The following is a 27,839-nucleotide window of genomic DNA, read 5'->3' as shown; positions in this document are numbered from 1 at the left end:
TGCGTGAGATGATGACTCTATTGGGACTTTGAGACTTTTTTTTACCATGCCCATGGTCTGCTCTTTATCAAATTCTGGTATTGCTTTGCACTGTTGTAACTATATGTTATAATTATGTGGTTTTGTCAGTTTTAGTCTTGGTTTGTCCTGTGTTTTCTTGTGATATCATTCTGGAGGAATGTTCTATCATTTTTTAATGCATGCATTTCTAAGTGACAATAAAGGAGGACTGAGCGTCCTCATCATCTAAAAAAAATAGAGGACTATGGGTAAACCTAGGTAGTTCTACGGTAAGGACATGTTCAGCACAGCTTTGTGAGCCGAAGGGCCTGTATTGTGCTGTAGGTTTTCTATGTTTCTATGTTTCTAAAACTTGCTCAGAATACTCCAAGGATAGCTAGACCAGTGTCTTAAAAAACCTCAGCATAACATGCTTGCTTTTACATTCTAGTCCTCTGGAAATTAATGCTAACATTGCATGCCTTACCACTGACTCAACCTGTAAGTTAACCTTTAGGGAATCCTGCACAAGGGCTCCCAAGTCTCTTTGCACCTCTGATTTCTGAATTTCCTCTCCGTTTAGAAAATTCTCTATGTCTTTATTCCTTCCACCAAAATGCATGATCATTATCTTCCCAACACTATATTCCATCTTCCACTTCTTTGCCCATTCTCCTAATCTGTCTTTCTGCAGAATCTCTGCCTCCTCAAAGCTACCCACTCCTCAGCCTATCTTCGTATCATCCCAAACCTGGCCACAAAAACATCAATTTCCTATCAAAATGATTGATATATAATGTGAAAAGATTCTGTCCTGGCACCGACCCCTGTGGAACTTGATTCTTGATTGGTCAGGGCATGAATGGATATGGAGTCGGGGTGGGGGGGGAAGGCAGGAGATTGGGGCTGAGAGGATAAGCCATGATGGAGCAGACTCAATGGGCTGAATTGTCTAATTCTGCTCCTATGTCTTATGGAACATCACTAGTCACCGGCAGCCAGCGAGAAAAGGTCTCCTTTATTCCCACTCTTTGCCAATCAGCCAATCTTCAATCCATGCTAGTACCTTTCCCATAATAGATGAATTATATTTAGCAGCTTCATGTGTGGCACCTTGTCAAATGCCTTTTTAAAACCCATGTATACAACATCAGCTTCTCTCCTTTTCTATCTTTCCTGTTATTTCTCAAAGAATTCCAACAGAAGGGATGGAGCGAAGTCAAGGTGACTCAGTCAAGGTACACGGGTGAGGTCGTGTATATGAGTTCAATGCCAATTAAGAAATCTGATGGCGGAGGGGGAAAAGCTGTTTCTAAAATGTGAGAGCACGTCTTCAATCTCCTGTACCTGCACCCTGATGGTAACAATGAGAAGAGGGCATGTCCTGGGTGATGGGGGTCCTTAATAATGGATGCCACCTTCTTGAGTTATTGCCTTGGGAGATGTCCTCGATGGCGGGGAGGCAAGTGCCCATGATAGAACTGGCAGAGTTCATAACTTCCTGCAGCTTTTTGGACCAGCTAATTATGACCCAATAATATAACCACACACATCCCTCCTGCCTCAGTTCATTTACTAGTGAATCTCTCAGTGACAATTGTATCGTGGCTAGATTATTATCCATGGCTGGTCTCCCATCAACCACGACCTCTACTGCTTTTGTCCTGACAATTCTGTGCCTTCTTCTCACTGCTACCAGCAGGGAGCAGGTACAGGAGCCAGAAGACACACACATATTTTAGGAACAGCTTCTTCCTTTCAGCCATCAGATTTCTGAATGGTCCATAATCACATGCGCATTACCCCCCTCTTGTGCTCTATTTTTTCACTCTGCATTTATTGTTAATATATTTCATTTTTATTTATTTTTCTTTAGAGATAGGACATGGAACAGGCTCATCCACCACAATGAGCTGCACCAACCAGCAACCCACATACTTAACCCTAGTCGAATCACAGGACAATAAGCAATAAGCAATTAACCTACCAACCCGTATGTCTTTGGACTGTGGGAGGAAACCGGAGCACTTGGAGGAATGGAGGAAACACATGTGCTCATTGGAAGAACATACAAACTTCCCTACAGAGGAGGCCAGAACTGATCTTTGAACTTCGCTGCCCTGAGCTGTAAGAGTATTGTGCTAATTGTTTTGCTGCTATGGAGTCCTACCTTATTGTAACTTATGTCTCTGTACTGCTGTCGATCATAACTAACCTGATTCTGACTCTGATACACTCATTTATCTATTTATTCAGCTTCATGGTTATGCAATGGATTGCTGTATTTTCCCCTATTTGAGTAGACGCCGGATATATGGGGCTTGTAACAGTCCATTAAGACACCCTCCAACTCGCAAGGCAACAAACATACATGATGAAGGACAACAAGCTATTTGACAAGTGGTTTAACCTACAGGTATCCATGAGGTCATCTTGGCTGAGTAGAACCAAACATCTGCCATAAGTTAATTTGCACATCATTTACGTACAAACTTAATTTTTTTTTTGAAAAGAAAACAACTTAATCCAAAAATTCCATCTGTATAGCTTCATCAGCATCTGCTGTAGTCAGTTATCACCCCAGTTGGATTAGACTCTTTAATCATTATTTTCTTTGCAGCTTAGTTTTTGTACCTGCTTGAATTTTTATAACCTCTTGTTTGGTATGTTTCCTAGTGGTCACAGTATGCATATGTAATTGTTCAGAGCGTCCCCTAGTGGTTACAGTTCTTTGTATCATTCTGTAGGGTTCTCTTGGATTTGCGTTATTTGAATAAGAGCTATTTGATTGGTTAACGCTCATTTCTAAATTTGAAAGGAATGTTTCTTATCTACAGTATATAAAGAGCTGACCACACTGCCCCGCCATCTTTCTTTTTTTTAGTTGCTCTGTTCTTAGTTGCCAGGGTTTTGCAGCTCTACATTTCCAATTCTCTTTGCACTTAATAAAATGATTGTGAAGCAACAAGCCTTGTGCCTCTTGCCTAGCTTCCGAAAGAGCCTTGGATCAATGATATCAGAGTCAACACCCACTTACGACACAATATCTTCTGACCATAGATCTCGGGGTCACTCGAGCTCATTGCATACTAATCAGGGAGCTGTCAGCCTCTGCTTTAAGTGTGGGCTGGCAGTTAGTGTGACGTTATTACAGCGCCAGTGACCTGGATTAAATTCCGCTGTTTGTACGTTCCCCCTGTAACCTCTGGGTGCTCCGGTTTTCTCCAAAGATGCTATGGGGTAGTCAGTTAGTTGGTCACTTGGGTGTAATTGAGCGGTGTGGCTCATTCAGATAGAAGGGTCTGTTACTGTGTTGTATCTCTAAAGGTGGGGAAACCCCTACAGGATTTCAGGATCTTGATTTAAGGAAGTGAGCTTTGCTTTCTTTCTTTATTCAGAAAACGTGAAAGCACGCAATACCAAACATTCGTAAATCAAGGCAACTGGACTTGCTGGGTTGTCCAGAAGACATTTCACCACTCATCCGAGAGGCTTCTGCAGTTCTAATCCATGGTGGGTAGCTTTCCGGTTTATATGTGTAACCAGGTGACCATCGGATCTTATTCAGTATCGTTAAAAGTGTACTTAGGCATCCATCCGGGTAATGCTAGAATAGTTGTCTGTGCCTTTAAGGGAGATGGTGATGTCATTACGCATGCGCGGGTTAGTGGGGAGACCATTTTGTTTTCTGCTGAAGACGCTGTTGGGGCATTGGAATTGAGTTCCTTCCTGAGACTGGGCATGGTGAGGAAAGGTAAGCATTAATTAACGATATCTATGTGAATTTGTTTATGCTTGTTGGCGAATCGAGAATATCGGTAATTTGACGTTTTATATTTGGATGCTTTAGATTTCCATGAGTGAAGAAAGCAACGCTGGATAGCATGGCTTGTGCAAAGTTCCCCACCATCCAAGTAGGTCAGTCTTCCTGTAATTTAACTACCAGGCAATACCCTGTAAAAGTTGTGCCAAAGTGTATCTTCTGTCTAACTTTATTGTATCAGGACCGATTGTGCATGTAACCGCGTAACGTGAATGTTTAGTCTCTGTTCAGCATGTGTGTGCATCTTAGATGAGATGTATTCACTTACATTTTTCGCTGTTATGTATAAGATGCAGGGTGGGTGGGATTCTAATGCTGTTTGTATTGTGTTCCTTCAAAATTGCCACCACCGTATTAGTACCGTATTAGTTCTGGTATTTTTTATACTGCATACACAAGTCTGTCCGTACACGAGGGTGTGGATCGAAAGTTGCACTGAGATTGTAATGGCAAGAACTGGTTGTAAATTCGTTCGTTTTATTTTGCGACCCTCTTCTTGCACTTAAACATCTAAAGCAGATAAAGGAATTAAAACCCAAAAAAGTATTTGTTGTCCTGAGTGTGTATTTTCCCCCAGGCTACATAAGTTTATAAATTTATGAGTTGTTTAAATGTATAGCAATCACACAAGGGTCGTTAAGTGTCATAGAGATAAAGACTACATCGATGTTAGGACTACATTGTAGGTAGCTGCAAGGTAGTGTGGTAATCCCTCTGCTTAGGGATGGTTTTCTACCCAACAAACTACCCGCCATGGATCAGAACTGAAGAAGCCTCTTGGATGAGTGGCGAAATGTCTTCGAGACAACACAGCAAGTCCTGTTGTCTTGATTTACTACTGCTTTATATGCAATGACCTGGATAACGGAGAACATTCATAGACAGAACATGTGGAATATTATAAAGATGGAAATAGCTTTGTCTAAACTGAACCAGAACGAAAGATTCTGCAGCGAGAATAAATAGAGACTGGAGCTTTTAAACTAGTGAGACTCAAAGAGAGATAAATGTTAGAGCATTTAAGCCATGAAGCATGGAAAAGCCTTATTCAACAGGTACAGCTCAGGTGTGTATGTTGAATCTCAGTCTGCAGTCTGCAATCTCACCCTCAATGTTTTGTTGTTTCAAGTGAAACATGAGGTAATACGTAACTACAAAGAATGAGGAAAATAAATACACATTAAATAATATGCTTAAAGGAGACAGAATAACAGAATCAGTAAGATTGAAAGAGTGCAGAGAAGATTTACTAGGATGTTGCCAGGTCTTCAGGAGTTGAGTTACAGGGAAAGATTGAACAGGTTAGGACTTTATTCCTTGGAGTGTAGAAGAATGAGGGGGATTTGATAGAGATTTACAAAATTATGAGGGGTATAGACAGAGTAAATGTGAATAGGCTCTTTCCACTTAGATTAGGAGAGGACATGGCTTTAGGGTGAAAGGGGAAAGGTTTAGGGGGAACATTAGGGGGAACTTCTTCACTCAGAGAGTGGTGGGAGTGTGGAAAGAGCTGCCATCTGACGTGGTAAATGTGGGCTCACTCTTAAGTTTTAAGAATAAATTGGATAGGTACATGAATGGGAGAGGTCTGGAGGGTTATGGACTGGATGCAGGTCAATGGGACTAGCGGAATAATGTTTCGGCACAGACTAGAAGGGCCGAATGGCCTGTTTTCTCTGCTGTAGTGTTCTATGGTTCTATGGTTGTAATCCAGGGAGGAGTTAAGCATTATTTATGAAGATGGCAACTCTGCTTAACAAACTGGCCAATAACATATTGAATCATTGCCTTGTGCAGTGCAGAAGGAAGCCTTTGGGTTCGTGGTATCTATGTTGGTTTCATCTGGACTCATAGAGTCATAGATCACTATGGGTGTGGGGTAGAGATGAAAACCTATTTTGATGCTGCAACACTCTATCACCTGTGTGTACGGGAGGGGTGAGTTGGTGAGAGGGAGGAAAGGGGCTTGTTTTGTAGCGCTGCATTCTGTGCTGTTTTGCCAAGTGTTGTAGGCATTCTATGTTGGTCCCAGAATGTGTGGCAACGCTCCCAGGCTGGCCCCAGGCAAATTCCTAAGCTGTGCTGGTTGTTAACGCAAATATCACATTTCACAATATGCTTCGACATACAGTGAAAAGCATCATTTGTGTTAACAACGAACACAACCTAGAATTCAGATTCAGGTTTAAGACAAAATCTGAATCGAAGCTGGAATCTGAACCTGAAGGACAGTATTGCACTCAAGATTGTGGTGTGGAGGAGATTCACCAGGATATTGCCCAGAATGAAACATTTCAGTTATCGTGGAAGATTTACAAGGATGTTGCCTGGATTGGAGAGTATGCCTTATGAGAATAGGTTGAGTGAACTTGGCCCTTTCTCCTTGGAGTGACGGAGGACTAGAGGTGAGCTGATAGAGGTGTACAAGATGATGAGAGGCATTGATCGTGTGGAAAGTCAGAGGCTTTTTCCCAGGACTGAAATGGCTAGCAAGAGAGGGCATGGTTTTAAGGTGCTTGGACGCAGGTACAGAGGGGATGTCAGGGATAAGTTTTTCACACAGAGAGTGGTGAGTACATGGAATGCACTGCCAGCGAAGGTGGTAGAGGTGGATACAATAGGGTTTCTTAAGGCACTCTTAGTTAGCTACATGGAGCTTAGGAAAATAGAGGGCTATGCAGTAGGGAAATTGTAGGCAGCTTCTAGAGTAGGTTACATGGTCGGTACAACATCGTGGGCTGAAGTGCCTGGAATGTGCTGTAGACTTCTATGTTCTATGTTCTATGAAGGACAGGTTGGGTTTAGTACTGAAAAAGCTGAAGAGAAACAAAATTGTGAGGGGCACTGATGAAGGAGATAGTGAGAAACTTTTCCCCTCAGCAGAGATGTCTATAATCAACAGATTTTGCCAAACAAACAGAGTGAGTGATTGTCTTCGACATTTTTCTTGCGATCACGAGACCCTGTTGGACATTGGACATACCTAGTTCACTGGTTCATTGGTGAGACCGATGGCAGGGAAAGCTGTGTGGACTTGGTTGTAGTGCTGACCAGGCCTTCATGCTATGGGCTCACCTGTTGCAGCCGTTCAGGGGAGAGATGCTAGAGGCCGTGGGGAGAGACCAGAGGTCTGCTGAGCTTGCTGGAGTCCATGCTGGGTTGGGGGCTGACCCCTATCATCAGTGCTGCAAGTCTCCAGTGTTTGCTCAGAGGAAGGTAAGCAAGATTACATTCTTCTGCAGCTACACTTTTTTATAGCGCATGATGATCAGACTGCTGCAGGCTTGTTGTTGCTGATCCTGTGCACTATCAATCTGCAGGCCATGACACTCAGGAACTTGGGCTGCATGTTTACTGCTATCTTATATGTGTCTTGTGCTGTTTGTGACTGTTGGTACTGTGTTTTTCACCTTGGCCCTGGAGTAATGCTATTTTGTTTGTCTGTATTCATGGGTTCTCATTTATGTCTGAATGACAATTAAACTTGAACATGAACTTGAACGGATATAAAACATAGAACGTAGAATAGTACAGCACAGTACAGGCCCTTCAGCCCACAATGTTGTGCCAACCCTAAACCCTGCCTCCCATATAAGCCCCCACCTTAAATTCCTCCATATACCTGTCTAGTAGTCTCTTAAACTTCACTAGTGTATCTGCCTCCACCACTGACTCAGGCAGTGCATTCCACGCACCAACCACTCTCTGAGTAAAAAACCTTCCTCTAATATCCCCCTTGTACTTCCCACCCCTTATCTTAAAGCCACGTCCTCTTGTATTGAGCAGTGGTGCCCTGGGGAAGAGGCGCTGGCTATCCACTCTATCTATTCCTCTTATTATCTTACTATATATGTACTTTGCTTATATCCATAAACTATGACTATACAGACTGCTGCAACATTCATGGACTCAGGGACTTCGACTATATATTTATTTTGTCTATATGTGCCTTGAACTGTGTATGGCTGAGTGACAATTAAACTTGAACTTGAAGGTAAATGGTAGGAGACAGAGAGAATTTGAAAGAGAGTTTTACCCACAAGGCAACAGAAATCTGGAATGCGTTGTCTGAATGGATAATCTCACATTTAAGCAGTGGTTAGTCCAAATAGTGAAATATCCTGCCTCTAGCCATAGGTGGCTATGTGCGAGGTGCTGAACAATAGGAATAACAAAGTCAGCTGATAGCTGGCTTAGATATTGGAGAGGGGAGTTGAAAGTCTATTTTGAAGCTGCACCACCCAATGATCTGTGTGTGTGGGTGGGTAGGAGGGAGGGAGGAAAGAAATGTGTGGTGACACTGCAGGCTGTCCCCTGAACACTCCTAGGTTGTGTTGGTTGTTAATGCAAACAAAACACTTCACTGTCTGTTTTGATGTACTGTACATGTGATAAGTAAATTAATCAGAAGTTTTAAATGTTTGGTTTACCAGGCTTGACTGAGTTTTTGTGAAGAATTGTGGATTTTCAATAACCCGGTCATGGGGTTTGAGAACTGTGCCATCTGAGTGGGTGGGACGGAGGAGAGGGGCTTGTTGTGCTCTGTGTTGTTCTGCTGAGCACTATGGGCTTGCTATGTTGGCACTGAAATGTGTAGTGACACTCGTGGGCTGCCCCAACACATCCTTAGATTCTGCAGATCCCGTCGGCTCCATCCACCAAAAGTAGAACTGCCCAAACATTTTCAGTCCCACTCGCATTTCTGTTCCAACATGTTGGTCCATGGCCTCCTTTTGCGCCATGATGATGCTGCCCTCAAGGTGGAGCACCTTATATTCCGTCTGGGTAGAGCATGAATAACGATTTCTCTTTCCGGTAAAAAAATTCCTTCCCCCTCCCCTCTTCTTCTATTCTGCACTCTGTCCTGTTACCTCTTCTCAACTGTCTCCCCCTGAGTCCCCTCCTCCTTCCCTTCTCCCATGGTCCACTCTCCTCTCCTATCAGATTCCTTCCTCTCCAGCCCTTCACCTTCCCCATCCACCTGGTTTCATCTATCACCTTCCAGCTATCCTCCTCCTGGCGTCTTCTCCCTTCCTTTCCAGTCCAGTCTCGGCTCAAAACATTGACTGTTTATTCAATTCCATAGATGCTGGCCGACCTGCTGGGTTCCTGCAGCATTTTGTGCGTGTTGTGTTCGGTCGTGTTGGTGTTAACAGAGATGACACTTTTCACTGCATGTTTCAACGTACATGTGATAAGTCAATCTGCATCTAAGTCCGAAATACTAACCTACTCCGTGTGGCTATTGTCCCAGAATGTATGTGTAATCCTGACGCTTGGTCTTAGTGCATCATGACAGAGCACCTGGAAACAACTGCTTATCTGTTTTCCTTCAGCAGCGGTCTTTGTATGTACAGAAGCCACCAGAGAAAATATAGAACAGTAAATAATTAAAGGCTTCACAGCAGCACAGTAGTGTAGCTCGAGGTGTGGCGTTTGAACCCTGATCTCCAGTGTTATTTATGAAGAGTTTGCGCTTTCTGTCTGTCATCATGCTGATCTCTCTCATGTGCTCTCGTTTCCTCAAACATCACAGAGGCATACAGATCAGTCTGCTAATTGGCCACTCTAACTCACCCCCACAGGAGGTACGTACGGAGAAAAGAGAGTGATTATGGTCGGATTACTGTAACTGGGGAGAAGAACAAGTGGATTTGAAGGGCTGAAGGGCTTATTCACACGGAATGACTCCACGAGTACATCGTGGTTGAAAATGGAACCTGTGATGGTGTTAGCAGATATCTTAAAGCTCATTCAGAAAGATTGGCTACAGACAGCTGGAAAGTTCAAAGTCCTTCATTAACTTGCTTGGAACTTTTGAAAGTACTTTAAAAATTTATTCTATGAATCAGTTTAAACCTACAGTATGTGATAGTAATTCACTGATAGATTTAATTTGAGCTGAAGATCTACAGATGAATCTACACCCTAACACCTTCATTTTGGAAGATTTTAACCAGGCCAGTCTGAAAAAATCACTAAGCAATTACCATCAACAGATCACTTGCAATACCACACTTGCAATGTGGATGAGTGTGTGCCCACAAAGCCTTACTGTACATTCCACACAAAAAGCCACGGATGAACCAGGAGGTGCATGTCTGCTGAAGGCAAGATCTGTGACATTCAAGTCTGGCAACCCAGGCCTGTACCAGAAAACTAGGTATGATTTGTGAAGGGCTATTTTAAGGGCGAAGAGGGAATTTTGAATGAGGTTGGAGGCGACATCGGATGAACGGCAACTCTGGCAGGGTCTGCAAGACATTGCTTCCTACAAAGCGAAATCTAATAGCATGAATGGCAGTGATGCTTCACTACCAGATGAACTCAACGCCTTCTTTGCCCGCTTTGAAAGGGAGAACACAACTACAGCTGTGAAGATCTCTGCTGCACCTAATGACCCTGTGATCTCCGTCTCAGAGGCTGATGTTAAGCTGTCTTTAAAGAGAGTGAACCCTCGCAAGGTGGGAGGTCCCGATGGAGTACCTGGTAAGGCTCTGAAAACCTGTGCCAACCAACTAGCAGGAGTATTCGAGGACATTTTCAACCTCTCACTGCTACAGGTGGAAGTTCCCACTTGCTTCAAAAAGGCAACAATTATACCAGTGCCTAAGAAGAATAATGTGGGCTGCCTTAATGACTATCGCCCGGTAGCACTCACATCGACAGTGATGAAATGCTTTGAGAGGTTGGTCATGACTAGACTGAACTCCTGCCTCAGTAAGGACCTGGACCCATTGGAATTTGCCTATCGCCACAATAGGTCAATGACAGACACAATCTCAATAGCTCTGCACACGGCTTTAGACCACCTGGACAACACAAACACCTGCATCAGGATGCAGTTCATCGACTATAGCTCAGCATTTAATACCATCATTCCCACAATCCTGATTGAGAAGTTGCAGAACCTGGGCCTCTGTACCTCCCTCTGCAATTGGATCCTTGACTTCCTAACTGGAAGGCCACAATCTGCGCGGATTGGTGATAACAGATCCTCCTCACTGACTACACTGGCGCACCTCAGGGGTGTGTGTTTAGCCCACTGCTCTACTCTCTATATACACATGACTGTGTGGGTAGGCATAGATCAAATACCATCTGTAAATTTGCTGACAATACAACCATTGTTGGTAGAATCTCAGATAGTGACGAGAGGGTGTACAGGAGTGAGATATGCCAACTGGTGGAGTGGTGCCACAGCAACAACCTGGCACTCAACATCAGTAAGACAAAAGAGCTGTTTGTGGACTTCAGGAAGGGTAAGACGAAGGAACACATACCAATCCTCATAGAGGGATCAGAAGTGGAGAGAGTGAGCAGCTTCAAGTTCATGGGTGTCAAGATCTCTGAGGATCTAACCTGGTCACAACATATCGAAGTAGTTATAAAGAAGGCAAGACAGCGGCTGTACCTTATTAGGAATTTGAAGAGATTTGGCATGTCAACAAACACACTCAAAACCTTCTATAGTTGTACTGTGGAGAGCATTCTGACAGGCTGCATCACTGTCTGGTATGGAGGGGCTACTGCACAGGACTGAAAGAAGCTGCAGAAGGCTGTAAATCTAGTCAGCTCCATCTTGGGCACTACCCTACAAAGTAACCAGGACATCTTTAGGGAGCAGTGTCTCAGAAAGGCAGCATCCATTATTAAGGACCTCCAGCACCCAGGGCATGCCCTTTTCTCACTGTTACCATCAGGTAGGAGGTACAGAAGCCTGAAGGCACACACTCAGTGATTCAGGAACAGCTTCTTCCCCTCTGCCATCTGATTCCTAAATGGACATTGAATCTTTGGACACTACCTCACTTTTTAAAAAATATACAGTATTTCTGTTTTTGCACATTTTTTTCCAAATCTATTCAATGTACGTAATAGATTTACTTGTTTATTGATTATTATTTTTTCTCTCTGCTAGATTATGTATTGCATTGAACTGCTGCTGCTAAGTTAACAAATCTCACGTCACATACTGGTGATAATAAACCAGGTTCTGATTCTGAATTATTTAGCTGCAGTGTAAAACTTCAAGGATTCCTTAAATAACCAAAAGGGCTTCTTGCAGTATAACATCATAAGATCATAAGACATGCTGTACTCTGCAAAAGTCTAAGGCACATATAAATAGCTAGGTGCCTAAGACTTTTGCGCAGGACTGTATTTGTCAATGTTATGTGGAGAGGGAGCAAAGGCTGTTGGGAATGGTGAGTGTGGAACGTTGTAGGGGTGGTGTGGGACAGGTGGCAGAGAAGCAGTGCCAGGGACAGGGGCTGGTGCAGGTGCAGGCACACCCAGCCTTATGACACCAGGCAAGGGCATTTGATTCCAAGCAATTGGTTGATTGATCATTGCAGAATGTCTCTGTGGTTCTTCTTGCTCCTTCCCCCTCTCTCTTCCTTTTTTTCCCAACCATAATTCCCTTCTTCCTGCCCCCTTTCCACTCTTAGTCCACAATGGGGACCCATATCAGAATCAGATTGATCATCACTCACATATGTCATGAAATTTGTTTCTTTTGTGGTAGCAGTACAGTGCAATAAATAAAATTTCTACAGTACTGTGCAAAAGTCTTAGACATCCTAGTGATATATATGTGCCTAAGACTTTTGCAGAGTACTTAGGAGCAGAATTGGGCCATTCAGCTCATCAAGGCTGCTTCGTCATATCATCTTGGCTGATTCATTATTCTTTCTCAACTCAGTATGTAACAGTATCATTTAATCCAAGCATGAAATTCTATAAGACCATAACACATAGGAGCAGAATTAGGCCAGTCAGCCCATGGAGTCTGCTCCACCATTCCATCGTGGCTGATCCTGGATCCCACTCAACCCCACAGAAAGTTGACCAGGATAGAAGATCAGAGTGTGACACCAACTACTAGAACACAGAAAATAGAAAATGGGACATGACTGCACAGTACAGGCCCTCTGGGCCATGAAGCTGTGCCAACCCTATAACCTGCTCCATGATCAATCTAATCCATCGTTCTCACATAGCCCTCCATTTTTCTTCATCCATGTGCTTCTCGAAGTCTCTTAAATCTTTCCAATATATCTACCTCTACCACAACTCCCAGAGGGCATTCCACACACTTATCACTTTGTGTCCCCAACCTGCCTCTGACATCCCCTCTAGACTTTCTTCCAATCACCTTAAAATTATGCCCCCACATATAAGCTATAAGACCTAATGAGTCTGCTCTGCCATTCCATCATGGCTGATTTATTATCCCTCTCAATTCAATTTTCCTGCCTTCTCCCCATAACCTTTGATGCCCTGATTAATCAAAAACCTATCAACTTCTGCACTAAACATACCCAATGACTTTATCTGCACAGCCAATTGTGGCAAAGAATGCCACACATTCACCACCCTCTGGCTAAAGCTCTTTTCTAAATAGATATCCCTCTATTCTGATGCTATGACCTCTATTCCTAAACTCTTTAATTATTGGAAACATCCACTCAACATCCACTCTATCTAGGCTGTTCAATATTTGATCGATTTCAATGAGATAACCCCCTTATTCTATGAAAAACATTATGAATAACACCTTTTCTGAAGTAAGTTGTGGTAAACTATCAATGTAAGCAATGAAGAGGTGAGCGAATTTGAGGGATGAGCCATGCTGGTGAGTTGCAAAATTGATGCAGATGTCGTTGGAGTGAGGTAGAGGAGTTTTGATGCCTGTCCTACTAACCTGGGTGCAAGGTTGGATCGTTGAATCATTGAGCTGATTTGGAGAGGGTGAAAACAGCTTTGGGCTGGGTGGAGAGGATTAGGCCCAGAGCAAGTTGCTGAGTGCCATGTTCTAGGCCAGAGCTGCAGCAGGGTCCAGGTCCTAATGCGAGGCACAATCCGTTGCTTGAACAATTTAAATGCTGGCCCAGGTAAACTGGAAAGGCAGGTTGTCGGCACTGGAGGAGAGAGTTTGTCTGATTTTGTGTGCTCTCCCACGATATTCGCTCCTCTCTTCATGACGCCGAGGCTGTGAGATTGCACCGGCTGCTGTGCTTCGTGTCTGTAAGCTTCGTGGCAATTTGCCCCTTAATATGATGAACTGAGACTGAGGCTTTCGGCCTATTCTGGGGATTCTGATATAAGGACTCAAATTTGGTTTGGAATGGCATCGCTCGCTTCTATTTTTTGTTTGATTTGTGTTTTTTTCCCCTCTTTTTCTGGACATTGAGTGTTGGTCTTTATTTTTTTTTAATTGGATTCTTTTAGGTTTCTTGTTTTGTGGCTGCATGTAAGCAGTGGTGGCGCCAGAGATTTTTTCTTGCTGGTGCTACGGAGGGGCTGAATGATTCAGTGATGGTGCTGAGGGATGCACTGTACGGTATACGTATTCGCAAAGCCAGACGCGTGGCATTAAAAAGTCAGTTTCAAGCATTATGCGACTACTATAAATGCCTCTGTTGATTCACAAGCAACAGCAATTGATAAATATAATATAGAAGTGAACTGTGACAGTGTCAACAGCATTGGAGACAGCCCGGGCTACACGAAGCATAAACAAAAAAAAGCAAACAGAGCATCCGACCCACAGCGCACAACGTGAATCACGCACCAATCCCACAATCAGCGTCAAATGCGTGCTTTTCAACTGAAAAACACAAAACGAACCCAGTGCTATTCGCATTACATAGACAGCAATGCCAAAAGATACATCGTTATTAAAGTCAAATAAGGCAAGCAACAGATGCAAGGCTTTACCAGGAGTTGGACAAATCATACTCTGACCACGTAATACCTCAATTAATTCGGCTATTGAATTTAAAACAAAAATCAACAGAATCACCGCTTGGAAGTCTAAGCAAAACCAGTAGGCTTAATAGCAGTAAATGTAATGTTTTAGAATTTGCAGGAAACATAAGAACTATGGGGTATCCACCATAAAATAATAACAATAATCAGCATTAGTCTTGGCCCAAATTTTTAAAAAATCAACTGCACTCACCATTAATGTTTTCCGAGAAGCACAATCCGTCTGTTGTTGTGATTGGTGGTGAAGGCATCAGTGATTTTCTGGATGTCAGGTGCTTTGGTCCTCCGGCTGTTTATGGCCAACAGAGCCAAGTCGCTGTTCCGAGCTTCGCCACTGCTATTCCTTAGGTAGTTTTTGAGGCATCTGAGGCCAGAGAAACTCTGTTCGCATGATGCAGATGTAACAGGCAGAGTCAGTGATATGCAGATTAGTTTGTATAAATCTATAAATGCATCGCGGTAGGGACTCATTAGAGCTAGAAATTCCACTGCGTTATTCACTGTCTGTCCTTGCTTTTGTTTTATTTCCAGCAGACGCCGAACCTGATGTAGCTCTGCAGTCAGGTTCACTTCAGTCACTCCATAGTATTGGGCCACTGGCCAAAGACAATCCTTGTCTAGGAAGAACTTGTGTTTGGGACTCAATGCTGAGACTCCAGTCAGAACACCCCCAGTCTCAATTGAGAACCGTCTTTTCATTTCAGTCAGAGGTCTGTCTATAACTGGATAGAAACAGTGCTTGCGAAGGTCATCAGAGGATGTGACAGGTGTGTGTTCAGTTTGGGCCTCAACAACAAAATCATGTAGGCGGCGGGGTGGCTGGGCCTGTCTCCTATCACGTGTTCTGCTCTGCATACCGGACTTGACGCACAGGTCCCTAGCTCTTGTCTGAATTTTACTCCATGAGTCGTCTCCCCATTTTGCTGAGAGTGCATCGATAACAGAGTGAGCCAAGTCCACAGCGGATGAAATTTCCAAACTGGGAGATTGTAGCTGGTCTGACATGAACTTGGTTACTTGGAATAAATCCTCAAACAGAGTGAGAAGTAAAGCAAACTGCTCGTCAATCAGTCCATTTACAGCTCTGGCCTCTGTTTTCCTCCGTGCATTTGGTTGACCCATAATATCCTGTAGTGTAGCTAGAATGGCAGGAGTGATTTCCTTATAGCCCACACGCCATGCCCAGCGTGTATCTTACAATTTCTTCAACTCCACAGGCTGTGCAGTTGATTCCAGTTCTCTCTGTTTCTTCATGAAATGATCGTGGGCAACAGAGTTTGAAAAGAAGTTGTAAAGCAGCTGCACAGTTTCAAAAAACTCACCCGCTTGTTATACATTGCTCACAGCATCCACTAAAATAAGGTTAAGTCTGTGAGCATGGCAGTGTATATATAATGCCTGCGGGACCTCTTTCCTGAACCTCTCTTGTACCTCGTTATTGCACCCGGACATCACTGCCGCCCCGTCATAACACTGACCTATACACGCGTTCTTATCAATAACACACTGGGCAAGTGTCTGTTCAATGCTTTTAAGAAGCAACTCTGCGTCCAACCCTTCTGCTGGAGTGAAATGCAAGAATTCTTCACGCACTGTTTCGTTATTCAAATATCGCACCACCACTGATATTTGCTCCTTTTTACTCAAGTCTTTACTTTCATCCACCATGATGGCAAAATGTCCAGCCTCTGATTTCTGCACTTATTTGACATCTGATTATATCTGCCATAATACCCATAATTTCATTTTGGATATCGTGATGGGTGTTTTTTGCATTTCCAGGATTGTCCTCTTTTTTTTAGCTACAGTCGTATCAAATTTCCCAATTACACTGAGCAACTCAACAAAGTTTCCCCTATTGCCAGATCCATCATTCTCCCGGTGTCCTCGCTGGGCAATGCCTTGGCACGCAGTATAGCGTAGAGACTCAACTACTGCTCTCATATACTCACGATTTTCTTGGACAAACTTTGCATGTCCTTTATCAAGCATATTTCCCAATCTTGAACCGTCTTGTTCTCTCAATCTGAATTCGGCCCATGCCTCCATCGCAAACTTATGAGCTGCACTTATATGGTGGGTTTTGAAAGCTGTTGTAGCTTTCCACCAGTTGCGGTAAACAGTGACAGTGAAGGTAGACTCAGAATGGAACCCATGTCCTCCACACAGGAAATGCCTGCATGCGAAGCAGAACATAGCATCTTTTGTGATTGAATATTCCAGTCAGGGGTACAGGTCAAACCAGCCACGAATACTCCTTTGCTGATTGCCAAACTGTTGCGAAGCGTACTTTTTCAATGCGGGCCGACGGGGTCCTTGCTCAGGCTGCTGGCTAACATGGCTAACAGTATTCCCACTGGCAATAAGAGCAGCTTCATCTATATTCTCTTCCGAATCCTGCTCCATTTCTTGTTCCTCTACTTTGCCCTCACACTCCTTCGACGAACTGCTGTCGTCCTCATCTGCACTTACTTCTTTCTTTCTGCATGTCACTTTCAGTTAAGACAGGCTCAGGCTGAGACACCACTGATTCCTCTGGATGAGGTCGTTTTCTGACTAAAAATCAATCCATTTCACACTGGCCAAAATAATGCACGTGCCAGGCCCACGCTTGCTTGTAAAAGCATAATGTGCGCGTGTGGTATCCATTAGTCTCGCGAGACCATGGATCTGCGCCTGGATGTATACTATCAATCTCTCGCGTGAGTGAGAGTGAGTGACATCACCACCTTAAGTGATCTTAGATCAGCTTAACTGATCTGAGGACAGCAACGGCAAGACATTGACAACGAACAAATAAGCAGAAGTGTAGAGTAGATCTGACAGAGTTTATAACTTTATTGTTGCGTGGGTGCTATGGTAATTGGGGGCGCTGTTTCACTAGATCAACTGGAGAAACAAGCTGCATTCAAAACTATACAGAGAAAGCAAAGCAGCTGTAGTTAATTTCTTGGTGGTGCTATGGTGGTGCTATTGCAATTTCTGCTGGGGCTATAGCCCCAGATAGCACCACCTTAGCGCCGCCCCTGCCTGTAAACAGACAAAGCTCAAGGTTGTATAATTTATACATTCTTTGATAATAACTGTACTTTGATTCTTTGAATTCTTCTAAAATCTAGCGAGTGCAGGCCTAGAGCCATCAAACACTCCTCCTATGTTAACCCTTTCATTCCTCAAACCATTCTCCAGCACCTCCTCTGGACTCTCTCCAATGCTAGTATCTCTTTTCTTAGATAAAGAACTCAAAATTGCTCATGATACTCCAAGTGTGGTCTGACCAATTCCTTATAAAACTTCAGCATCACATCCTTGTTTTTGTATTCTTGACCTTCCGAAATGAATGCTAAGATTGCATTTGCTGGCCTCACCACCGACTCAATCTGCAAGTTAACCTTTAGGGAATCCTCCACAAGAACTCCCAAGTCCCTCTGATTTTTGTAATTTCCCCCCATTTACAAGATATTCTGCACCTTTTATCCTTCTACCAAAGAGCATGTCCATACACTTCCGTACACTATATTCCATCTGCTGCTTCTTTGCTCCTTCCCCCAATCTATCCAAGTCCTTCTGCAGACACTCTGCTTCCACAACACTACCTGCCTTTCGACCTATCATTGTATCGTTCTCAAACTTGGCCACAAAGCCATCCATTTTTTCATCCAAATCATTGACATACAAAGTGAAAAGAATGGTTCCAACACTAATCCTTGCAGAACACCACTAGTCAGCAACAGCCTACCAGAAAAGACCCGCTTTATTCCCACTCTTTGTTTCCAGCCAGTCAGCAATCTTCTATCCACTTCAGTACCTTTCCTGTAATACCATGGGCTGTCATCTTGTTAAGCAGCTTCACGTGCTCATGTGCGACCCCTTGTCAAAGGCCTTCTGAAACTCCAAATAAACAACATCCACTGAATATCCTTTGTATAATCTGCCTGTTGTTTCCTCAAGGTATTCTAACAAATTAGTCAGACGAGATTTGCCCTTTAGAAAACCAAGCTGTCTTTGGCCTATTTTATCACGTGCCTCCAAGTATCCCAAAATCACAAAATTAAAAATAGACTCCAACATCTTTCCAACCACTGAGATCAGGTTAGTTGGCCTATAATTTCCTCTCTTCTGCTTCCCTCGTTTTTTAAAAAATGGAGTAATATTTACAATTTTCCAGTCTTCCAGAGCCATTCCAGAATCTAATGATCCTTGAAAGATCATTACTAATACCTCCACAATCTCTTCAGCTACCTCTTTCAGAACACTGGCGTGTAGTTCATCTGGTCCAGTCGACTTATCTACCTTCAGACTTTTCAGCTTCCCGAGCACCTTCTACATAGTAATAGCAATGACACTCACTTCTGCCCCCTGAGACTTCTGCGCTTCTGGCAATCTGCTAGTGTCATTCACAGTGAAGACCGATGCAAAATCCCCCAGTATTTCTTTGTCTCTCCAGCATCATTTTCCAGTGGTTCTATACCCACACTTGTCTTTCTTTTACTCCTTATAGTATATACCTATAAAAAGTTTTTGTACCCTCATTAATATTATTGGCTAGCTTGCCTTCATATTTAACCTTTTCTCTCTTTATGGCTTTTTCACTTGCCTTCTGTTGGTTTTTAAAATTTCCTCAATCCTCCACCTTCCCATTAAGTTTTGCTGTTATATGCCCTCCTTTTTGCTTTTATATTGTCTTTGACTTCCCATGACAGCCACGGTTGTCTCATTCTTCCTTTGGAATACTTCATTTTTGGAAAGTATCATATCTGTGCCTTCCAGATTTCTGCCAGACACACCAGCCATTGCAGTTCTGTCAACATCCCTGCTCACGCCACCTTCAAATCAACTTTGGCCAGCTCCTCTCTCATACCCCTTTACTCCACTGTAATTCTGATAAACCTGAGTTTAGCTTCTCCTCAAAGTGCAGGGTAGATTCTATCGTATTATAATCACTGCCTCCTAAGGCTTCCTTTACCTTCTGCTTCCTCATCAAATCCGGGTCATTACATAGCACCCAGTCCAGAATTACCGTTCCCCAGTAGACACAATCACAAGCTGCTCTAAAAAGCCATCTCATAGGCATTCCATCCTGAGAAATATCTCTGGCTATCCACTCAATCTATGCCACTTTATCATCTTGTACACCTCTATCTCCTCCACAAACCGTATCAAGTCACCTCTCGTCTAACTTCACTCCAAAGAAAAAAGCCCTAGCTCACTCAACCTATTCTCATTAACATGCTCTCTAGTCCAGTCAGTATCGTGGTAAATCTTTGCATGCTTTCTGAAGTTTTCACATTTTTCTTTACCTATCATTTAAAAAAATGCTGTTCTAAAATCCCAATTATGTAAACTTCTGAGTGTGTGCTGATCATGTCTGTTCCAATGGCAGGAAGGTTAAATGGGTCAGGGGCATTCCAGGCAACGTTAATATTGGTGGAAGCAGTTTGGCTGCAGTTAGCTTCAATTCCCTGGACCAATAGTTCAATTCACCTTGAACTTTAAGAAACATGAAATAAAGATTGACCTTCCAATTAGAGTTGGACATACAATGAGAACATGACTGGTCTTTGCTTAGAAAGAATTAATGCTAGCCATAACCATCCTCTCAGTACACTTCATCACAGTGGATGTGAGTCTTACTGGTTGAGGACATCTTCAATAGGTGACGCCTCAAGAAAATGGCATCCATCATTAAAGACCCTCACCATCCAGGTCATGCACTCTTCTCATTGCTGTCATCAGGGATGAGGTACAGGAGTCTAAATACACACTCAATGCTTCAGGTACACTTCTTCTCCATGAACAGACCATACACCCATGAACATTAGTGCACGTTTTGCTCTCTTTTTGTGCTACTTATTGTTATATCTAATTGTCATTGTAGCTGATAGTAATTTTTTATGCATTACAGAGGACACAACCTTATCATTGGGTTTGGAGACTTGTGTGCCTCAAAGACCTGGAGAGCCTTGTTGGCTGGAGTCAGGGCTTTATGCTTTGGCTCTTGGTAAAGTCACCCCTGATATTGGTCCACTGGTTCTCCAGATTCAGCTCAGGGCTAACCATCCTGACTGGTAAAACAAAATTGTTACAGAAACAGCAATGAAGAATCCTTCTACACCTGAAGGTGAAGGTATTCCTGAATCTCTGCCTGGAACTTACGTGAAAACCGAGAGGAGGCTACTGACTCCGAATACCACTAGAGATGGAGAACCTTCATTGATGCCTTAAACGTCAGAGGTGTAATAGGCAGTAAAAAGTCAGTGATATGAAACATCATTCCTTTTGTTATTCTGATTTTGATTCCAAGGTAGCATCTTTCCCTTCACATATGCCTCAAGAATGCATCCTGTAACAGGGGCATTTGCCAGGTTTTAACCAAGTTTGTCATGGTGAAGGCCAGTATCTTTAAACACTGGACTCTTAGCAGAGACTTAGACCAGGTGGACCCAAATGCAGAGGAGACCAGAGACAAGGAGAGTTCAATAAAGAACATGTACAGGGTTTCTTCTTTGTTATGTTAAATTTAAAATGGCTTCTTTGTTATGTTAATCTTCTAAACTGCTGCGTATGTGGATTAAAATGGTTTCTATGTTGTGTTAAATGCTGAGAAAGTCTCCAGCTGGAAATTTGCTTGGATTAATACAGATAGCAGGGGGCTATTAGCCAATAGGTGTCCATGTTATTCTTTCTTGGGGTGATAATGCTGTCTCATATGACTGGAAACGAGGGGCTTTTGGCGGGGAGTCGGACAAGAGACCAGGAGGACGACGGACGTGCGGGGACGGCTCAGATCGATCACTCTGGGTGGACCCGAGCCACGAGTCGACAGGGTCAGGGTGGTCCCGAAGGAATTCCCGAGCTCCAACTTGTGCACGAAGAACTTGAACTTTGATAAGTCTGGCGCCTTTTCCATTCCCTTTTTCTGTATCGAACTTATATTAATTTCATAGACTCAGTAATATCTATAAAGAGTACTTGGTAAAACGTACTGTGTGCTGGCTGATGATTGATGTTTGAAACTGATTTCGGTGGCAGTGGTACAGCAACCAACACAACGGGAAGCGTCCAGGCGGACGCCGGGCGGGATTTCCCCTAGATATATACGAGCCAATATAGCTGAGCGTTACAAACAAAACAGAGGGAATCTAATAGACAAATGAAACAAGGCACAGGTGCTCTGATAGTTAAAACTAAACACTAGTGAAAATAATCAACTATTCATCAGGGCAGGAGAAATGTAAGAGTCTGGAGGACATAGGCATCTCCAGCTGTTCAGACTGAGGCATGACAGCATCCGTCATTAAGGACCCTCATCATCTAGAACATGCCCTTTTCACATTGCTATCACGGAGGACAAGATACAGGAGCCACACTCACAGATTCAAATACAGTCTCTTCTGTTCCACCATCAGATTTCTGAACAGTCCATGAATCCATGAACACTATCTCACCATTCTTGCTTTCTTTTTGCACTATTTATTTATTTTTTATATTGCTTATTGTTGCTTTGTTCATTATGTGTCGCATCATATGACGTGGACTTTCCATTCCATCACTGTTTTGGGAAATTATTCTACACAAGTGGTTTGCTATTGCCACCTTCTGGGCAGTGTCTTTACAAGATGGGTGACCCCAGCCATTATCAATACTCTTCGAGATTGTCTGCCTGGCGCCAGTGGTCGCATAACCAGGATTTGTGATGTGCACCAGCTGCTCAGGCAGCTTCATGTGACCGTGATCGGGGGGAGGGGGTGCTAAGCAGGTGGTATATTTTACCCAAGGATGATCTGCAGGCTGTGGAGGGAAGGAGTGCCTTACACCTCATTTGGTGGCGATGTATCTCCATGCTGCCACCTAATTCTGAATGTAACTTACAGTAAGTATTTTATGTATTGCACTGTACCACTGCCGCAAAATAACAAATTTCATGATGTATGTCAGTGATAATAAACCTGATTCTGGTTCTCATTCTGATTCTGACACCGTGCGTGAGATTTGCAATCTCAAAACTGCTTATCAATATTCTGTGCTTAAGCCTTCATCTGGAGAGCATTGTACCAGTGAGCAATCACATTTTGTGGAACCAATCCTACAGCATCTTTACAGAGAGAAGAAAACAACACTGTTTTGTTTGGATGTTACAAAAACTCACCATTTAAGCTGCTTCTGTCGATTAGATTGGTGTCTGCTGGCCAGAAGGATCCATCTCCATGTATACTCCTTCCTGTTGAGCAAAGAAAGCACGTCAGAGCTTCCAGACAGAGATAGCTATCAGCATCGTCACTAATAATAGAAACAAACCCATTAGCGTTATCTTGAGCAGAATAAAAAATCTGCAGTTGAATAATGGAGAGGGGTGAGATGAAGTAATTAATTCTCACAAATAATAATTTGTATGCTATGTGAGCTACTCCACTTCAAGGAGTATTCCAGAGCACACAGGAGTAGAATCAGTCCATCTGGTCCAATCAAGTAAGCTCCATTATTCAATCGTGTCTGAACTATTTTCTCTCTCAACTCCATTCTCCTGTCTTCTTCCTGTAAACTTTGATAACCTTACTAATCAACCTCTGCTTTAAATATAACTAATGACTTGGCCTCCACAGCTATCTATGGCAACGGATTCCACAGATACTTCACCCACTGGCTGAAGAAATTCCTCTTCCTCTCTGTTCTTAAGGGATGCTCATCTATTCTGAGGCTGGGCCCTCTGGTCCTGGATCCCCAAGTATAGGAAACATCTGCTCTACATCCACTCTCTCTAGGGCATTCAATATTCACCAGGTTTCAGTCAATCCCTGGTCTCTCAGACTTCATCAGACAGAAAACAAACCAACACTATAGATTAATCCTGAAGTCCTTTCACAAAATTACTTCAATCTGATTAGTCAGTTGAAAGGTAGAAAGAGCAACAAATGAAAGGAAAAAAAAACTCTCCTGGTACATTTCCGGAGATTCATCCTGCTCGTAATACTTATTTTAAGATTGTATTATTTCTTGAATTATATTGTAAAATCTCTCCTTTTGTTTATTTCTATCTTGAGTCCTCATCATGGAGCACATTTCCAAGGAGCTCTGCCACGGGCAAGGAGCATCTATCATCAAGGACCCCACCATCCAGGCCATGTCCTTTTCTCACTCCCACCATCAGGAAGGAGGTACAGGAGCCTTAGGTCTCAAACCTCCAGGTTGAGGAACAGTTACTGCCCCTCAAGCATCAGGCTCCTGAACCAATGCGAATAACTTCACTCACCTCATCTCTGAGCTGATTCCACAACCTACTGACTCACTTTCAATGACTCTACAACTGCAGTTCTCAGGATTATCTATTTACCTGTTGGTTGGTTTATTTATTTATTTATTTATTTATTCATTCATTCATTCATTCATTCACCCTCAGGTCCCACACCACCAGGATCAAATTTCAAAGTAAGCTTATTATCAAAGTACATATATGTTACCATATACAACCTTAAGGGTCATTTTCTTGCAAGCATACACAGTATATCCAAGAAACACAACAGAATCAATGAAAGTCCGCACCCAACAAGATGGACGAACAACCAATGTGCTAAAGGCAACAATGTGTGCAAATATTGAATAAAAAAAAGCAATAAATATCGAGAACATGAGATGAAGAGTGCTTGAAAGTAATTCCGTAGATTGTGGGAACAGTTCAGTGACAGGGTGAGTGAAGTTGAGTGAATTTATCCCCTCTGGTTCAAGAGACTGATGGCTGAGGGGTAGTAACTGTTCCTGAACCTATTGGTGTGGTCTTGAGGCACCTGGCCTTCTTCCTGATGGCAGCAGCGAGAAATGAGCCTGACCTTGATGGTGGGGGTCCTTGATGATAGATGTTGCTTTCCTGTGACAGCGCTCCGTGTAGATGCAGTTAATGGTGGGGAAGGATTACCCGTAATGGACAGAGCCTTATCCCTTACTTTTTGTAGGATTATCTGTTTAAAGGCAATGGTACTTTCATACCAGGCCATGATGAAACCAATCAATATACTCTCCAGCACACATCTATAGAAGATTGTCAAAACTTTGGATGTCATAGAAAGATAGAAAACCTACAGCACAATACAGGCCCTTTGGCCCACAAAGCTGTGCCAAAAATATCCTTACCTTAGAACTATCTTGGCTTACACATAGCCCTCTATTTTTCTAAACTCCATGTATCCATCCAGGAGTCTCTTATAAGACCCTATTGTATCCGCCTCCACCACCACTGCTGGCAGCCCATTCCACGCACTCACCGCTCTCTGCGTAAAAAACTTACCCCTGACATCTCCTCTGTACCTACTTCCAAGCACCCTAAAACTATGCTCTCTCACGCTTGCCATTTCAGCCCTGGAAAAAAGCCTCTGACTATCCACACGATCAATGACTCTCACTATCTTGTACACCTCTATCAGGTCACCTCTCATCCTCCGTCACTCCAAGGAGAAAAGGCTGAGTTCACCCAACTTGTTCTCATAAGGCATGCTCCTTAATCCAGGCAACATCCTTGTAATCTCCTCTGCACCCGTTCTATAGTTTCCACATCCTTCCTGTAGTGAGGAGACCAGAATTGAGCACAGTACTCCAAGTGGGGTCTGACCAGGGTCCCATATAGCTGCAACATTTTGCTGAATCTTCACAAATTTCTAAGGAAGTTGATCACCTCTGTCCTTTCTCTGTAACTGCATTTATGAGCTGGACACAGGACAGGTCCTCTGAAATGATATTCCATCATTCCTACAGCCCTGATTGAAAAGCTACAGAGACAAGAGGCTGTACAGAAGCGAGATATACCAGTTGCAGTAACACTCTTGCATCCAACATCAGTAGGACAAAAGAGCTGATTGTGGATTCAGAAAGGGTAAGACAAAGGGTCATGAACTAATTCTCATAGGGGGATCAGAAGTGGAGACAGTGAGAAATTCACATTCCTGGGTGTCAATATCTCTGAGGAACTAACTTGGGCCAAATGTATCAAAGTTGCCATAAAAAAGGCAAGACAGTGGCTGTATTTCATCAGGACTTTGAGGAGATTTGGTTTGTCATCTAAAACACTCAAAAACCTCTACAGATGTACCATGGAGAGCATTCTGACTGGCTGTGTCACCATCTGGTATGCAGTTGGGAGGTGGGGCTACCGCACAGCATCAAAAGCAGCTGCAGAAAATTGTCAAATGAATCAGCTCCATCATGGGTACCAGCCTCCGCAGTATCCAAGACATCTTCAAGGAGTAGTGCCTTGAAAAGGCAGCCTCCATTATTAAGGATCACCATCACAAAGGACATGCCCTCTTCTCATTGTTACCATTAGGAAGGAGGTATAGAAGCCTGAAGGCTCACACTCAACGATTCATGAACAGCTTCTACTCCTCGACATCCAATTTCTGAATGGACATTGAACCCATGAACACTACCTCACTACTTTATTTATTATTTCTGTTTTTGCAGTATTTTTATTTTTTTTTAATTTTATTTTTATTTGAATAAGGAATTCACAAATATCATGTACTTTTTTCACACATATAACCTTTTCCATTTTTTTATATGTATAAAACTACAATTATTTATATATTCTTAAGTACACATTGAGATGATATAAAAGGAAAATAAACATTTAAATGGATAACTATGTACTGTGGTAAATCTAACCTATTAGGCTAAGTAATGGAATTAGTTGTTAAGAAAAATGGTAATAATAGTTTCCATATAACCCTTCTGGACCATTTCCACTGGTCCAAAATGTTGTATATAAGCCTATGTATCAACCATTGTAGGTGTTTATATCCTAATTTGTTCATGCTTGCTCCTGCCCGCAGACATAATTATCCAATCCCTATGTACTTATTTACTTAATTTTTTCATTTTTTTATCCCTTTCCCAAATCTTTCCCTTTACTTGTGCTAATTCTCTATTTTCCAAAAGAAAACAAAAAAAACAAACATTTAGACTAGGGGTGCTTACGTTAGCAATATTACTGTGTTGATGAGAAGAGCAGTATAAATCATTAGGAGAGTCATCTAAAGTCTGCTCGCATTGGGGTTATATATTCAATCCATTTATTCCAGATTTGATAAAATTTTTCTTTTTGAGTTCTCAGGGAGTAAGTCAACTTTTCCATTTTAAATATTTCCAAGATAATTTCGTACCAATCTTCTAATGTAGGTGGTATTGGATTTAGCCATTTTCTAGTGATTGATTTCTTACTTGCCGCTAAGAGGGCCTGCAGCAACTTTATATCTTCCTTCTGTTCAAGAAACAATACATGCCCCAAATAGAGTGTCTCAAAGTTCAGAGGTATCTGGGACCTAAGTACCTTAACTAATGTTCTATGAATACCTTCCCAAAATAGACTTAATTTAGGGCAATCCCAAAAAATATGAAAATGATTTGCCTCCTTGGAGCCGCACCTTCTTCAACACATCACATTTGTATCTTTATATTTTTCCTGATATGGGGTCTTGAAGTATCTTATAATGTTTTTCCAACAATGTTCTCTCCAAGTCAAGAATTAGTCGAGGACCATTGAAAGCTGCAGACTTTCCCCCAAGCCTCCTCTGAAAGTACCAACCCCGCTTCTTTCTCCCACTTCTCTTTAATATACAGTGTATTTACATTTTTAGCATGGGAGAGTGCATTATATAACCGAGAAACTGATTTACTAGGTATTGAACTGCAAGCCGAATTCAGAATCTTGAAAAATTCTAATTCTACTGTTGATAGGTCTGTATATCTACAACTCTGGTTAACATAGTTTCGTACTTGAAGGTACCTAAAAAAGTCATTATGTTCTAGGCCATGTTTGTCCTGCAGGATTTGGAAACTTTGTAATACTCTTTTATCTATAAATGAGAGGTAGGTTGTAAGACCTTTCTTTATCCATAGCTCAAACCTTTTATCTCCTCTGTTGGGAAGGAATTCGGTATCATATGCACACCATCTGAAGAGTTTTAACATGTTATTAATTCCACATGAATTACCACCTTCTGCCATACTTTTAATGTAAGATTTATCCAAGCGTTTTTAAATTTTTCCAACTGGGTCATCAATCCTTTGTCAGCTATTGAGGCCTGAAGAGGAAAACTGTCAACTAATCCAAATTCTATTTCCTTCCATCTAGCCTGATATTCCCTATTACACCAATATAACAGAGGGGTTATCTGTGAGGCATAAAAATAATTTCTCAGGCAAGGAAGAACCATACCTTCCCTAACTGTAAGGTGTTATATCGAATTCTAGGTTTCTT

General features: G+C 42.6%; 1 protein-coding gene across 1 annotated transcript in view; it reads right to left on the bottom strand.

Moving 5' to 3' along the window:
- dcc (DCC netrin 1 receptor) overlaps nt 1-27,839 on the bottom strand; it is a 1,002,879-nt gene that overhangs the window by 103,335 nt on the left and 871,705 nt on the right. Inside the window, exon 22 of the mRNA XM_072252112.1 lies at nt 22,746-22,817. Within this exon, the coding sequence (XP_072108213.1) occupies nt 22,746-22,817 (72 nt within the window). The remainder of the gene's footprint in view (nt 1-22,745; nt 22,818-27,839) is intronic.

This window comes from Mobula birostris, chromosome 3 (genome assembly GCF_030028105.1).
Source record: "Mobula birostris isolate sMobBir1 chromosome 3, sMobBir1.hap1, whole genome shotgun sequence".
Lineage (NCBI taxonomy): Eukaryota > Metazoa > Chordata > Chondrichthyes > Myliobatiformes > Myliobatidae > Mobula > Mobula birostris.
The sequence above is the reverse complement of the archived record's forward strand: the minus strand, read 5'-3'. Positions and strand labels throughout refer to the sequence as shown.